The 13,293-nt window shown below is 43.3% G+C and overlaps 1 protein-coding gene across 1 annotated transcript; it reads right to left on the reverse strand.

Moving 5' to 3' along the window:
• Positions 1-1,858: 1,858 nt before the first annotated feature.
• LOC310800142 (G patch domain-containing protein 3-like) lies at positions 1,859-8,692 on the reverse strand (the record flags this gene model as incomplete). Its single annotated transcript, XM_083662723.1, has 7 exons — positions 1,859-2,042; positions 2,903-3,030; positions 3,126-3,247; positions 4,838-4,897; positions 5,208-5,382; positions 7,159-7,613; positions 8,221-8,692. 7 exons carry the CDS (start codon positions 8,690-8,692, stop codon positions 1,859-1,861), a joined length of 1,596 nt encoding a protein of 531 aa, XP_083518849.1.
• Positions 8,693-13,293: the final 4,601 nt, after the last annotated feature.

The raw sequence follows: 13,293 nt of genomic DNA on the forward strand, positions 1-13,293 counted from the left end.
TTGCTCAGTCTGTGGTAAAGGTTTTGGTTATAAACACACCTTGAAGTCACACATGGTAGGCCACACAGGAGATACACAATTTAATTGCTCAGTCTGTGGTAAAAGTTTTGGTCGTAAAGTAGCCTTGAATACACACATGATAATCCACACAGGAGATAAACAATTTAATTGTTCACTCTGTGGTAAAAGTTTTGGTCAGAAAGGACACTTGAAGTCACACATGCTAGTCCACACAGGAGATACACAATTTAATTGCTCAGTCTGTGGTAAAAGTTTTGGTCGTAAAGGAGCCTTGAAGAGACACATGATAATCCACACGGGAGATAAACAATTTAATTGCTCAGTCTGTGGTAAAAGTTTTGGTCGTAAAGAAGACTTGAAGAGACACATGGTAGTCCACACAGGAGAGTAAACAATTTAATTGCTCAGTCTGTGGTAAAGGTTTCGGTTGTAAAGGAGACTTGAAGAGAGAAACATTTAACTCAGGGTTCCCACGGCCATGGAAAACCTGGAAAAGTCATGGGATTTCAAAATCTTGTTTTCCAGGCCTGTAAAACTCATGGAATTGTTCAAACCCATGAAAGTGTATGAAAAGTTGTGACATTTTGTTGTGTTTAATGCAATTGTTCCAGTAATCTTCCCGTGTATAACCTTCCATGTAATGTAACATAACGGTAACGGCAAATTTATTCTCTGTAGCTGTTGACGTAACGTAGCTCTAACTTGTTTGTCGATTTTAGTGCTTCTTGTATTTTATATTAATATTTTTGTGGAAAATTCCTGTTTTAGTTCAATAGCTAAAATGAGATAGGGTGTTTGCGCTCTTGCTACAAGTCCAAAGAAACACTCACATCAGGTGCGTAGGCCAAAAAATTTGTCATGAAGGAACCAGGAGAAGCTCGCACACTGATAGAAAAAATGGAATGTCCACTCCAAAGGTTCACGGATATAAAGAAGCCATATATTTAATGGTCCATAAATGAATATACAAAACAATACAAATGTGCTACCATGTGAAACAAAAGAAAGAAAACTGAACAGAACGGTAACGGCAAATTGATTCTCTGTAGCTGTTGATGTAACGTAGGTCTTGTTTGTCGATTTTAGTGCTTCTTGTATTTTATTTTAATATTTTTGTGGAAAATTCCTGTTTTAGTTCAATAGCTTCCATGATGCAGTAAACGCACTAAAAACCAATATACGGAGAAGCTGTGTCTATTGTCTATAATAATCATTTATGGTATTTAAAAACAGTACAAAATGTGGGCTACTACTGTATTACTGACTCAATAAATATGGGGGGGGAGAAACAATGTTTATGTTGAAATAAAAAAAAGTTTATGTTCAAATAAATATACCAAGTAGTTATATAAGCTCTCTGGTTGTATTGCTTTGCCACGCACGCAATTTTTATTTATTTTAGTATTTTAATATATTCAAACGAATATGTTTTGTTTAGAGGGAATATTCAAATATGATTTTGGGGCTATTTTGACAGCCCTACACCCCACGCTCCAGAATCTCATCTAGCCTTTTACGGGCTCTGCTGGGGAGTGCACTAATGCAGACAGGTGGAGCAGGGGGGAGGGGGGGTCCTTTAGGTCCTAACTAAAGGATAGTGTCTGTCAGACACTATCAACATGTAGTGATTACAGTCTTATTACAATCAATCTATCTATTGCAATTGCATAATAAGTTGTTATAATAAAGTGAGTGCGCATAAAATTAAGGAGAACAGTAAAAACGTAATATGACAAAGTCAAGACAACTGGAACGAAACGTTTGACAACCATGTTTTAATAGAGCAGAGTGGTGTATAAATAACTCAAATAAAACACTAAAAAAGGTTTACAAAAAGTCATCTTCGTGGTCCAATGGTGCCACCTGGCTGCCAGCCTCTGTACTTCATACTGGTGTTTGGTTGGCGTCTCAGTAAGGTATCGCCTCGATCTATGTCTTTGGGTTGATCGAACACTGTGGTTATATGAAAGCCTGGTCTGGCCTTCTTTACAGGGCCGGAGTTCAACTTCTCTCCATGATACCTGCACAAAAACACAGGAATGCTCATTAGCATCATGAACGCATGCTGAAAGACCATGTCCTCTCAGCGCTCATATACGCGTGTAGCCCCATAACGTGACACCACTTTATACTGTACTCAGAGATATTCTCCTACAGTAAAGCGGCACCACACAGCGTTATAATCCTCAATAGGTGGGCAAGGCTGTTCAAAAAGCTCTCCTACCCGTATCCCACCTCCGATTGCAGATCCGAAGATATGATAGTAACCCTAGTAAAGCCAGTAATTTAGCCGGAACACCGGCACTGTTAAAATGATACTGCTTGCGTGAAACAACCGTTTAGAAGCAGTCTTTGCACAGCCTGTGCTGTATTAAGGACAGGAACCTTGGGAGTTTGAGTATTTCATGACATGTTTTGCTTCCCAGGTGCGCTGGATTTGCGTTGATCACTAACAGCCGCCGCCTCCTGACTGCATGTGTTGTTTGCTCGCCGCGTGCAAGCGGTGTACCATGTTAGTAAGATCAAACACACCCTGCTGTAAATTCAGTGGAGGCTGTGCAAAGACTGCTTCTAAACGGTTGTTTCACGCAAGCAGTGTCATTTTAACAGCGCCGGTGTTCCGGCTAAATTACTGGCTTCACTAGGCAGACGATCATATCTTCGGATCTGCAATCAGAGGTGGGATACGGGTAGGAGAGCTTTTTGAACAGCCTTGTCCACCTATTGAGGATTCTAACGCTGTGTGGCGCCGCTTTACTGTACGAGAATATCTCGGAGTACAGTATAAAGTGGCGTCACGGGGCTAATACGCGCGTTGGTATGTGACAGGACATCATTAGTTCTGTTTTGTCAACTCTGTATTTACTTAGTTTTTACTCACCCAAAGCCCCTTTTGCACTTGGGATGTTGTCCGTCATTCTCAAGGGCATCTGGGATCCCAGCCTGACTGTTCCCCAGACCTTCACCCTCCTTCCAGCCCTGCTTCTCCATCACACGACGGCCAAAGCCCTAACCCAAGAAAAGAGATGTTTAAAACATGTCTAGTATTATAGGCTCCATACACAGATTGGAGTCAAATCAACTGTTGTGGAGACCTCCCTTACCTTAGTGAACTTCTCAAAGCTGCCGATCGTCTGGCTGTGTCCTGACCTATCTTCAAGGCCGTCCCTCAGCCTCTTTTCATAGCGCATGCGGACGTAGTCGCGGGAATCCATGTCTCCTCCATCTGTGGGAGGAAGATCTGAGTTCAAGGCAATCTGGCTCCACATGAACAATTAAGGAGCATTCTCAGACCAGCCTAGTTCCTGATTTGCACCAAATGCAACATTGTTGAGTTTTTCAGCTGGTTTTGGTTCAGTTTCACACCAGGTCAAAAGCAAACGGACCACATAGCGCTGCCAACCGTCCTGGATTGGCCGGGAGAAAATGTAAATTCCCACTTCCCAGAGATTTTGTTTTGACAGCTGAAATGATAAGAATGTGACTGTGCGCGCGTGCTTTAGCCTACTCCCTTTTATATACAGTCTATGGTCGAGACCGGTGTGCTTATTTGCCATTGGGTGATGGTGACAGAGTGTGTCTGTGTGTGAGAGAGACAGACAGACCGACAGACAGACACACAGACAGACAGACACACACACACAGACAGACAGACAGAGAAAGGGAGACGGCGCGTGCCAACCACAGCAGTGAACCAGAATGTGCATGTGAACAGCCCTCTGTCTGAATCCCCAAATCTGAACCGATGTCTGTCATTCAACTCGCTCTGTATTCTCAAGGTCCCGCACGACATTTCCCCGTGTCAAGCATGCTTCAATCACCTGTCAATCAATGATCGCAACGTGAGACGCAAGAGTCGGGCTAAGGCACCGTTCACGGCCAAAGCGCTTTTTTCAGTCAGAATGGTATGAAAATCATGTTGAGAGCGCTTCCATTGTGCACAAAACACAGCGCACGGAGCGTTTTTTTTGTGCTCCGTTTGTTTTTCCCTGCAGTCGCGTGCAGTACAGATCAGAACACAACGACCACACGGACGGAAACCAGATAGTTTTGTCTGTTTGATGTTGTTCACTGTCAACATGAAAGCCAGATTATTGCTAATTCTGGCAGCAGCGGAGGTTGAAAATCCCTCGGGAGGAGAAAAGGTAGGAAGAGTGAAAAAGACGAACAGGGCGCTTTTCCTCAATGTTCAACTTTTTTCAGCTTAAAAACGCCCACAGCGCTCCTCCAAAAACAACAAGACGCCACCAGCGCTGAAACGCCAGGTGCGTTCATTAAAAGAGGAGCACGTCTAGCATATACATAGAGAATGAATTGCAGAAAGACGCTGGCAGCTCCAAAAACGCGTTTGGTCTGAATGTAGCCTAATAAGTGTCATTAACGCGCGGTCATTTGGTAAAAATAAAACTAAAACCTTTGCAACTTCTGCCTAAAGTAGTAGGCTACTATCATGGAGAATATGACCGCTGTCAAGAATAAAATAATAACTTATAAAGATGCTGCAATCAGACAATCTTATCGCATAAGAAAGCAATCGTGCAAATAAAAATTCCCCAAAGAATAATCCACCGTTTCACCAGCCAACAAAACAGCATGTGAAGAATGAAGATGTTGATTTTTTAACCATAAAATGCTCGTCCTCAGCCCGATTACCCACAATGCAGCTGGCTATGGCAGCTGTTGAATCAAAAATGCGCTTGGTCGGATCACCAAATGAGGTAGGTAGTGAAAACGCCCTAACACTTTGTGCATTTTCTGTTTGGTTCCATTTGTCAATCGAGGGAATGACAGTTGAATAATAGTGCATTTTAATTACCTTTGTCATAATAAACGCTCATGTCAACATCCCAGTCGTCTGCTGTTTGTTCATCAAAATCTAAAGAAAGGGGAGTAAAGAGACAGAATCAATATTTCATCAAGTAAACATAATTCATGTATGGCAGTGGTATTCAACCCTGGTCTTCTAAACCCAGAGTATTACTGGTTTTCTTTGATTTTAGATCTGGGACGTCAGGTGAACGCAGTTAACCAATAACCACCTAATAGGACAGAAAACCAGCATTACTCTTTGTCTGAAGGACTGAAGTTGGGAACAATTGAGTTATGTCTTGATCCAAGACATTTTTTTTTTTTTTTTTTTTTACAACCGTTATGTTAATGTTAGTTTGTGTGAAGTGTCTGTATACCTCCTTCTTCCTCCTGCCAGTACTGGGCATCAGTGTAGAACACCAGGCCTGAACCACCCTTTTCCCATTTCAGCTCAATCTCCTCTTCATAGAGCCTCTCCTTGCTCCGCTCCTGGCTCGTTACGTCCTCGTGCAAAGCTTCATGGCGCTCCCACTCCTCACATCGGTCATCATCCTGCACCCGAGGAGGAGAAGAACAAATGATGATAGCAATTCTTCCAGCAAAATACCACAGCCCCCTAGACATCCTATCACTAATACACTATGATTTTTTTCCCACATTGACTACTGCTTAACGAGCTGGTCGTTGGCATGTAAAACAGCTCTTAAGCCAATTGAATCTTTATTTAAAAAAGCCCTAAAGATCTTCGATAAAAAAAAAATCTTTACCCATATCATCATGGGTCAACATTATAAAGAAGTATGATTTCCTTGATTTTGACCATTTTAACACGTTGAGTGCCAAGGACGAGATATCTCGGCTTACATAAACATTTTTTTTTTTTGACGGTGGGACATCGATCAACCCCTTTTACGTCTCCTATACCAATATTGGAGGAAGAGAATGTGTATAATCTATTTTACCGACCAGCTAGGTGGCGACAGTGCTCTCCAGAGAGAAAGCCGAGCAAAAAACAGCCGCGGGTCCGCGGGAGAAAGCCATTCTAATTTTCAAGGAAATAGCTGGGCGAAAACACTTTCGATTTCACACACACACACACACACACACACACACACACACACTCGAGTACCTTTGAGCATAAATAAGACCAGAATCGCAAAAGCTTCTTCAAAGCTCTCAGCCGACACCTCAAGAAACGAACGAGCCCGTTTTACAGTAATCCAGACTGCCCGAGAGCGGCCGCGGAGCCAGCAGGAGCCAGCAGCAGCAGCACAGACGGAGGGAGGAGTTTGGAGACACACACACACACACACACACACACACACACACACACACACACACACACACACACACACAATACAGTATACAGACTTGCCCAAGGGCACCCATAATCACAGGCACGTGAGGTGGTTCTAAAAATCCATTTATCTCAAAACTCTCTGAAAATCTCTGAAACCATGCTGTACTCAACGGCTAATATCTACATAACTACTAACTCTACAAACTAACTCTTTTAGACAGAGAAAGCACACATTATATTAGTTCTTTTTAGATGATTTGTGTTCACGAAGTCTTAACAGAAAAGAATCCTCGGCTCTTGTAAAATGAGCCAGAATCCTCAAAAAAAAAACTGGCAGAACCTACCTACAGCATTGAAAAAAGGGCTGGCAGTCAATGTGTTAAAACCTTCAGACAGGCCTGTTTTGTTCTTAAGTGTCTCCATGGTCTCGCCCCCCCCACCCCCTCTGGGAGAGTTTTTTAAACGGAGGTCCGTGGAGGGCATGACCATCAGGGCGTGTCTAAGAGGAGACTGTGAGCTGGGCCACAGACGCACCGCTTTGGGGAAGAACGTCCTGTCCATTGTGGGCAGAAATATATGGAACAGTCTCCCGGCCACAGTGAGGGAATGTCCCACTTACCCTACTTTTAAAGTCAAAATCAAGGAATGGCTCAAAACGACACAACAGTGCACCCATATTCAATAGCCTTCTCTTGGACATTTTATTTTTCTATCATTTTATTATCTTATCTGTTTGTGTGTATTGCTTCTATTCTGTGTATGTATTGTTATCCCTTGTGCATTTTTATTATATTGCTTTTTTATTCCCGTATTCTGTATTTATCTTGTAGTTTTTAGTTGTTGATGTCCCGAGGACTGCGGGTGAAAATTAGCTTGGGCTAACCCCGGCACTTTTACCGTTGTCACGTATGGATGATTCTGTACATGTATAACTGTCTTATTAATGTGCACTGTCCTGTCCAAATAAACAATAAAGTAAAGTAAGTAAAGTAAGTAAGTAATAAGGTGCAAACAGATATAAAACCCACATCATTTGCATTTGATTGCACATCCTCCTCCTCCTCCTCCGGGTCATCGGTGTCGTCTGTTGTTTCTCGGTGGTCACCTAGCTGCTTGGCTCGTGAGGATGGAGCGACCACACCGCCTGGCCCTGATATTTCATGTCCAGCAGCTGTGAAGATATTCTCTTCTGTGGCTGGTACTGTGTGGGCGTCGTAGTACTGGAAAGGCACATTGCCATAGCGGCGGTTGGAGCTGGTCTTGGGGAAAGTGAGGCCCAACTTGCGGATGAGACGCGGAGGCAGACGGCACGACTGGATGAGCTGCAGGAATACTTTCACCGGTGTGCCCACGTTCCCATTGTGCATCAGAGAGGGTGGGTTTAACTCACATAAGCCTCGGAGGTCAGCCTCTGTGAAACGTTCTGTTAAGGACACGCGGTGCCGCTGCTCACACTTTGTCTTATAAGGGAAGCACTCCTCATCTGAAAACATAATAACAAGAGTTACAAAGTGCTTTATGTTAATATTAACATTAAAAAAAGACAAAAGATGTAAGGTGACAAACATAATATCGACGTGGAAAACACTGATCAACTTAAAAACAACAAACCTTGAGACAACCACTAAGCAGAGAGACTGATCTAATAATTTACTTTTCTTCAACCCAACATCCTCAGACAAGAACTCATATAGGGTGGGTAATACTGAGGCCATTTACACCTGGCGCTAACATGTGTTTTCTGTGATCAGATTGCAATCAGATTGTGTTTTATCACTTGAAATGCCAGGTGTAAACACCCCCAAAACGCATTGAAGAAGGATTGCAATCTGATCGGCCAAACCACCTCCGGAGGTGGTCAGGGATGCATTGTGTACACATTGAACACAAGTGTAAATGCAATGTGTCCTCTCAATCTGGATACAGCAACTTTATGCGGATTGAGAGGACAACCATTTCTGCAATCTGATTGCAATCAGATTGCAGGAAATGCATGTTAACGCCAGGTGTAAATGGAATCAGGCTGAAGTGATCAAATACAATCTGCCAAACAAACACAAGGTTGGTTGACCCGACGTCTACTAACTAACCTGTGTCATATGAAACTTTGACTCTCTTGATAACACAGCGTCTCGCCAGCCAGCTTCCTTTCGAGTCAATCCACTGGTTCCCTGAGTACATCTTGATCAATCTGTCCGCTTCCTTGGCATCGTGGACTGAGACTATACAGCAACAGGATTTCACGCGTGGCTTCGACGAGGAGGAATAGTCTTGTTTTGTGGTCTCCGAGGAGGAGATCGAGCTGTCCACCGTGCTCTCATCCGACGGGCCACCAGGTCCTCCAGCTCCTCCGTGTGTCGGCTCGTCGGACTCCTGCTTTGAGCCCTCCTCCTCCTCCTCCTCTTCGGTCTCTCTGAGAACCTCTGGTCGGTGTCGGTAGTGGAAACACTGGAACCCACCGCTTTCTATCAACTGGCTGAAGTAATTTCTGAGGTCCGCTGAACGAAAGGCGACAGGAATGTTGCTAATTGCGAGATACACAAGTGGTACGGAGTCCGCCATGATTGTTTGTTTCTGTGAGCTGTGAGCTGTAGTATCGTCCTACGTCATCAGTATCGTCCTACGTCATCGGAACGCGACGTGCCAAGCGTGCGTCAGATCACGTGAGCACTGGGTGTCGTGTGGAAGCGGCCATCATGCAAACGTTCTTGTAACAACACAGAGTAACGTTAGCACTAGCAGTAGCATACTAGCCTATTTCCCGTTTATAATACTTTAAGAAGTTTAATTTACAAACAGAATACTCGTATGTGCGGACGATATTATCACGAATATATGAAGTGGAACCAGGGCTCCGTTGATCAGAGGAAGAAGACTCACTGGACTCAGATCAGATGAATGGTTTAGCTGTGAAGCTAACGTTAGCTGTGAAGCTATTGGAGCTTTGAAGGAAGTTTGTCAGTAAAGTTCAGGAGGAAAAGTTCCTGTCACTGTGTGAAAATTAAAATGTCTAAAGTCCAGAAGCTGAGAGCTGTGGTGAAGCAGCACCTAACTGCGGGTGATGAAGATAAACTACTGGACGCTGTGCGGTTACACAGAGAAGCCTTGCCTCCAGACCTCCAGCAGCTGTTAGTTCCCGCTGAGCAGCAGGAGTGGAGCCCCAGTCTCGACCAGGAGGACCCAGAGCCCCCAGACATTAAAGAGGAACCCCGGACCTGTCAGGAGGGAGAGCAGCCTCAGGAGACCCCAGAGCCCCCAGACATTAAAGAGGAACAGGAGGAACTCTGGATCAGTCAGGAGGGAGAGCAGCTTCAGGAGGGACCAGAGCCCCCAGACATCAAAGAGGAACAGGAGGAACTCTGGATCAGGAGGGAGGGAGAGCAGCTTCAGGAGGGACCAGAGCCCCTAGACATTAAAGAGGAACAGGAGGAACTCTGGATCAGGAGGGAGGGAGAGCAGCTTCAGGAGGGACCAGAGCACCCAGACATTAAAGAGGAACAGGAGGAACTCTGGATCAGGATGGAGGGAGAGCAGCTTCAGGAGGGACCAGAGCCCCCAGACATTAAAGAGGAACAGGAGGAACTCTGGATCAGGAGGGAGGGAGAGCAGCTTCAGGAGGGACCAGAGCCCCCAGACATTAAAGAGGAACAGGAGGAACTGTGGATCAGGGGGGAGGGAGAGCAGCTTCAGGAGGGACCAGAGCCCCCACACCTTAAAGAGGAACAGGAGGAACTCTGGATCAGTCAGAAGGGAGAGCAGCTTCAGGAGGCCCCAGAGCCCCCAGACATTAAAGAGGAACCCCAGACCAGTCAGGAGGGACCAGAGCCCCCAGACATTAAAGCGGAACAGGAGGGAGGGAGAGCAGCTTCAGGAGGGCCCAGAGCCCCCAGACATTAAAGAGGAACAGGAGGAACTCTGGATCAGGAGGGAGGGAGAGCAGCTTCAACGGCTGGAGGAGGCTGATATCACCATGTTCCCATTCTCTGTTGTCCCTGTGAAGAGTGAAGAGGAGGAAGAGAAACCTCAGTCCTCACAGCTTCATCAAAACCAAACTGAAGAGAACAGAGAGGCAGAGCCTGTAGCCACCTGCTCAACTGAACAGATGAAAACAGAAGCTGATGAAGAGGACTGTGGAGTATCAGAACCAGCCAGGAACTTTATATACTTACATCTAGCTAGTAATTCACAACCAACTAGTGATGACAAGACTTCAGACTCTTCTGAGACTGAAGACAATGATGGTGAATGGGTGGAAACTAGTGAACTTCAGTCAGGTTTAGGCTCACAGAAAAACAGTGACGTTCCAAGGAAGAAACACTTCAGCTGCTCAGTTTGTGGTAAAAGATTTGCTAATGAAGCACACTTGAAGAGACACATGATAGTCCACACAGGAGATAAACAATATAATTGCTCAGTCTGTGGTAAAGGTTTTGGTCAGAAAGGAACCTTGAAGACACACATGGTAGTCCACACAGGAGATAAACAATTTAATTGCTCAGTCTGTGGTAAAGGTTTTGGTCGTAAAGTAGACTTGAAGACACACATGATAGTCCACACAGGAGATAAACAATTTAATTGCTCAGTCTGTGGTAAAAGTTTTGGTCAGAAAGGAACCTTGAAGACACACATGGTAGTCCACACAGGAGATAAACAATTTAATTGCTCAGTCTGTGGTAAAGGTTTTGGTTATAAACACACCTTGAAGTCACACATGGTAGTCCACACAGGAGATAAACAATATAATTGCTCAGTCTGTGGTAAAGGTTTTGGTTATAAATACACCTTGAAGTCACACATGGTAGTCCACACAGGAGATACCCAATTTAATTGCTCAGTCTGTGGTAAAAGTTTTGGTCGTAAAGGAGCCTTGAATACACACATGATAGTCCACACAGGAGATAAACAATTTAATTGTTCACTCTGTGGTAAAAGTTTTGGTCAGAAAGGACACTTGAAGTCACACATACTAGTCCACACAGGAGATACACAATTTAATTGCTCAGTCTGTGGTAAAGGTTTTGGTCGTAAAGGAGCCTTGAAGAGACACATGATAATCCATACGGGAGATAAACAATTTAATTGCTCACTCTGTGGTAAAAGTTTTGGTCGTAAAGGTCAATTGAAGACACACATGGTAGTCCACACAGGAGATAAACAATTTAATTGCTCACTCTGTGGTAAAAGTTTTGGTCAGAAAGGATCATTGAAGAAACACATGATAGTCCACACAAGAGAGTAAACAATGTAATTGTTCAGTCTGTGGTAAAGGTTTCGGTTTTAAAGGAGACTTGAAGAGAGAAACATTTAACTCAGCGTTCCCACGGCCATGGAAAACCTGGAAAAGTCATGGGATTTCAAAATCTTGTTTTCCAGGCCTGTAAAACTCATGGAATTGTTCAAACCCATGAAAGTGTATGAAAAGTTGTGACATTTTGTTGTGTTTAATGCAATTGTTCCAGTAATCTTCCCGTGTATAACCTTCCATGTAATGTAACATAACGGTAATGGTAAATTTATTCTCTGTAGCTATTGACATAACGTAGCTCTAACTTGTTTGTCGATTTTAGTGCTTCTTGTTAGAGCCCGACCGATATTATCGGCCCGCCGATATTATCGGCCGATATTGGCGATTATCGATATATCGGTATCGGTAAAAAAAAATATATATATCGGCCGATATATATATATATATATATATATATATATATTTTTTTTTTTAATATATATATATATAAGTTATAGACAGCATGGCCAGCATGTTGTGTATATTTGATATTTTTTCTTAACTATTTGTTCTATTGTGTTTTTGTATTTCTAGTTATTTATAATTATTAAATTCCCAGTTAAGTTTACTGTTTCATTGCATTGAGTTTATTAATAAGCTGTAAAATATCCTGCCTACATCACATATTTCAATTCATGTCAACTCAATTATATCTTTGTCAAGTGTTTGATATTTGAGGGTTGCTGATGTGGTGCCTCCTCTGGTCGTTAAGGGCACCTGTTCGGAGGGAGGGGAACTCGTTGGAATAGTGTGATCCTCCCACGTGCTATGTCCTACCGGTGAAGCTTCCCCTGTCAGGTGAAAAGAAGCGGCTGGCTAACTGCCCATGTGGAAGCATGGAGCCAGTTTTCGGCTCTCCCCAGATCGGCAGAGGGTGGAGCGAGCAGCAACCAGGATAAATAAATAAAAAATTAGCACTAATGGGGGATTAGCACTAATGGGGGATAAACATTTGATGATAAAAACAAAAATAAAATAAAATAAAAATATCGGCCGATATTATCGGTATCGGTAATTTTGTATTCCCTAAAATCGGTATCGGTATCGGTTTCAAAAATCCCATATCGGTCGGGCTCTACTTCTTGTATTTTATATTAATATTTTTATGGAAAATTCCTGTTTTAGTTCAATAGCTTCCATGATGCAGTAAACACACTAAAAACCAATATAAGGAGAAGCTGTGTCTATTTGTCTATAATAATCATTTCTGGTATTTAAAAACAGTACAAAAGTGTAGGCTACTACTGTATTACTGACTCAATAAATATGGGGGGGGGGGACAATGTTTATGTTCAAATAAAAAAAAGTTTATGTTCAAATAAATATACCAAGTAAGTAGTTATATAAGCTCTCTGGTTGTATTGATTTGCCACGCACGCAATTTTTATTTCTTTTAGTATTTTAATATATTCAAACGAATATGTTTTGTTTAGAGGGAATATTCGAATATGATTTTGGGGCTATTTTGACAGCCCTAGATCCCACGCTCCAGAATCTCATCTAGCCTGATACGGGCTCTGCTGGGGAGTGCACTAATGCAGACAGGTGGAGCAGAGGAAAGGGGGGGGGGGGGGGGGATTCTTTAGGTCCTAACTAAAGGATAGTGTCTGTCAGACATTATCAACATGCCAAAAGTGAAGAGTTACTACCATCCTGGATGTGTTGTACTTGCTTCATACAGCCTGTAGTCGGGTTCAGGAGCACTGAGGAGGCTGATTTTTGGACAAAATAAATTAAAACTACTTTTTTCCCTACCACCTCCTCCTTTGTTACAGCAGTCTACCACAGTAACATAGCCTAACCAAAACCACCAAGAGCAACCAACACATGCTTTATTGGCTCACATCTCTTTGCAACCTTGATTCAACACATTAAAATG

The sequence above is a fragment of the Poromitra crassiceps genome (assembly GCF_964638095.1).
Source record: "Poromitra crassiceps genome assembly, chromosome: 29".
Taxonomy (NCBI): domain Eukaryota; kingdom Metazoa; phylum Chordata; class Actinopteri; order Beryciformes; family Melamphaidae; genus Poromitra; species Poromitra crassiceps.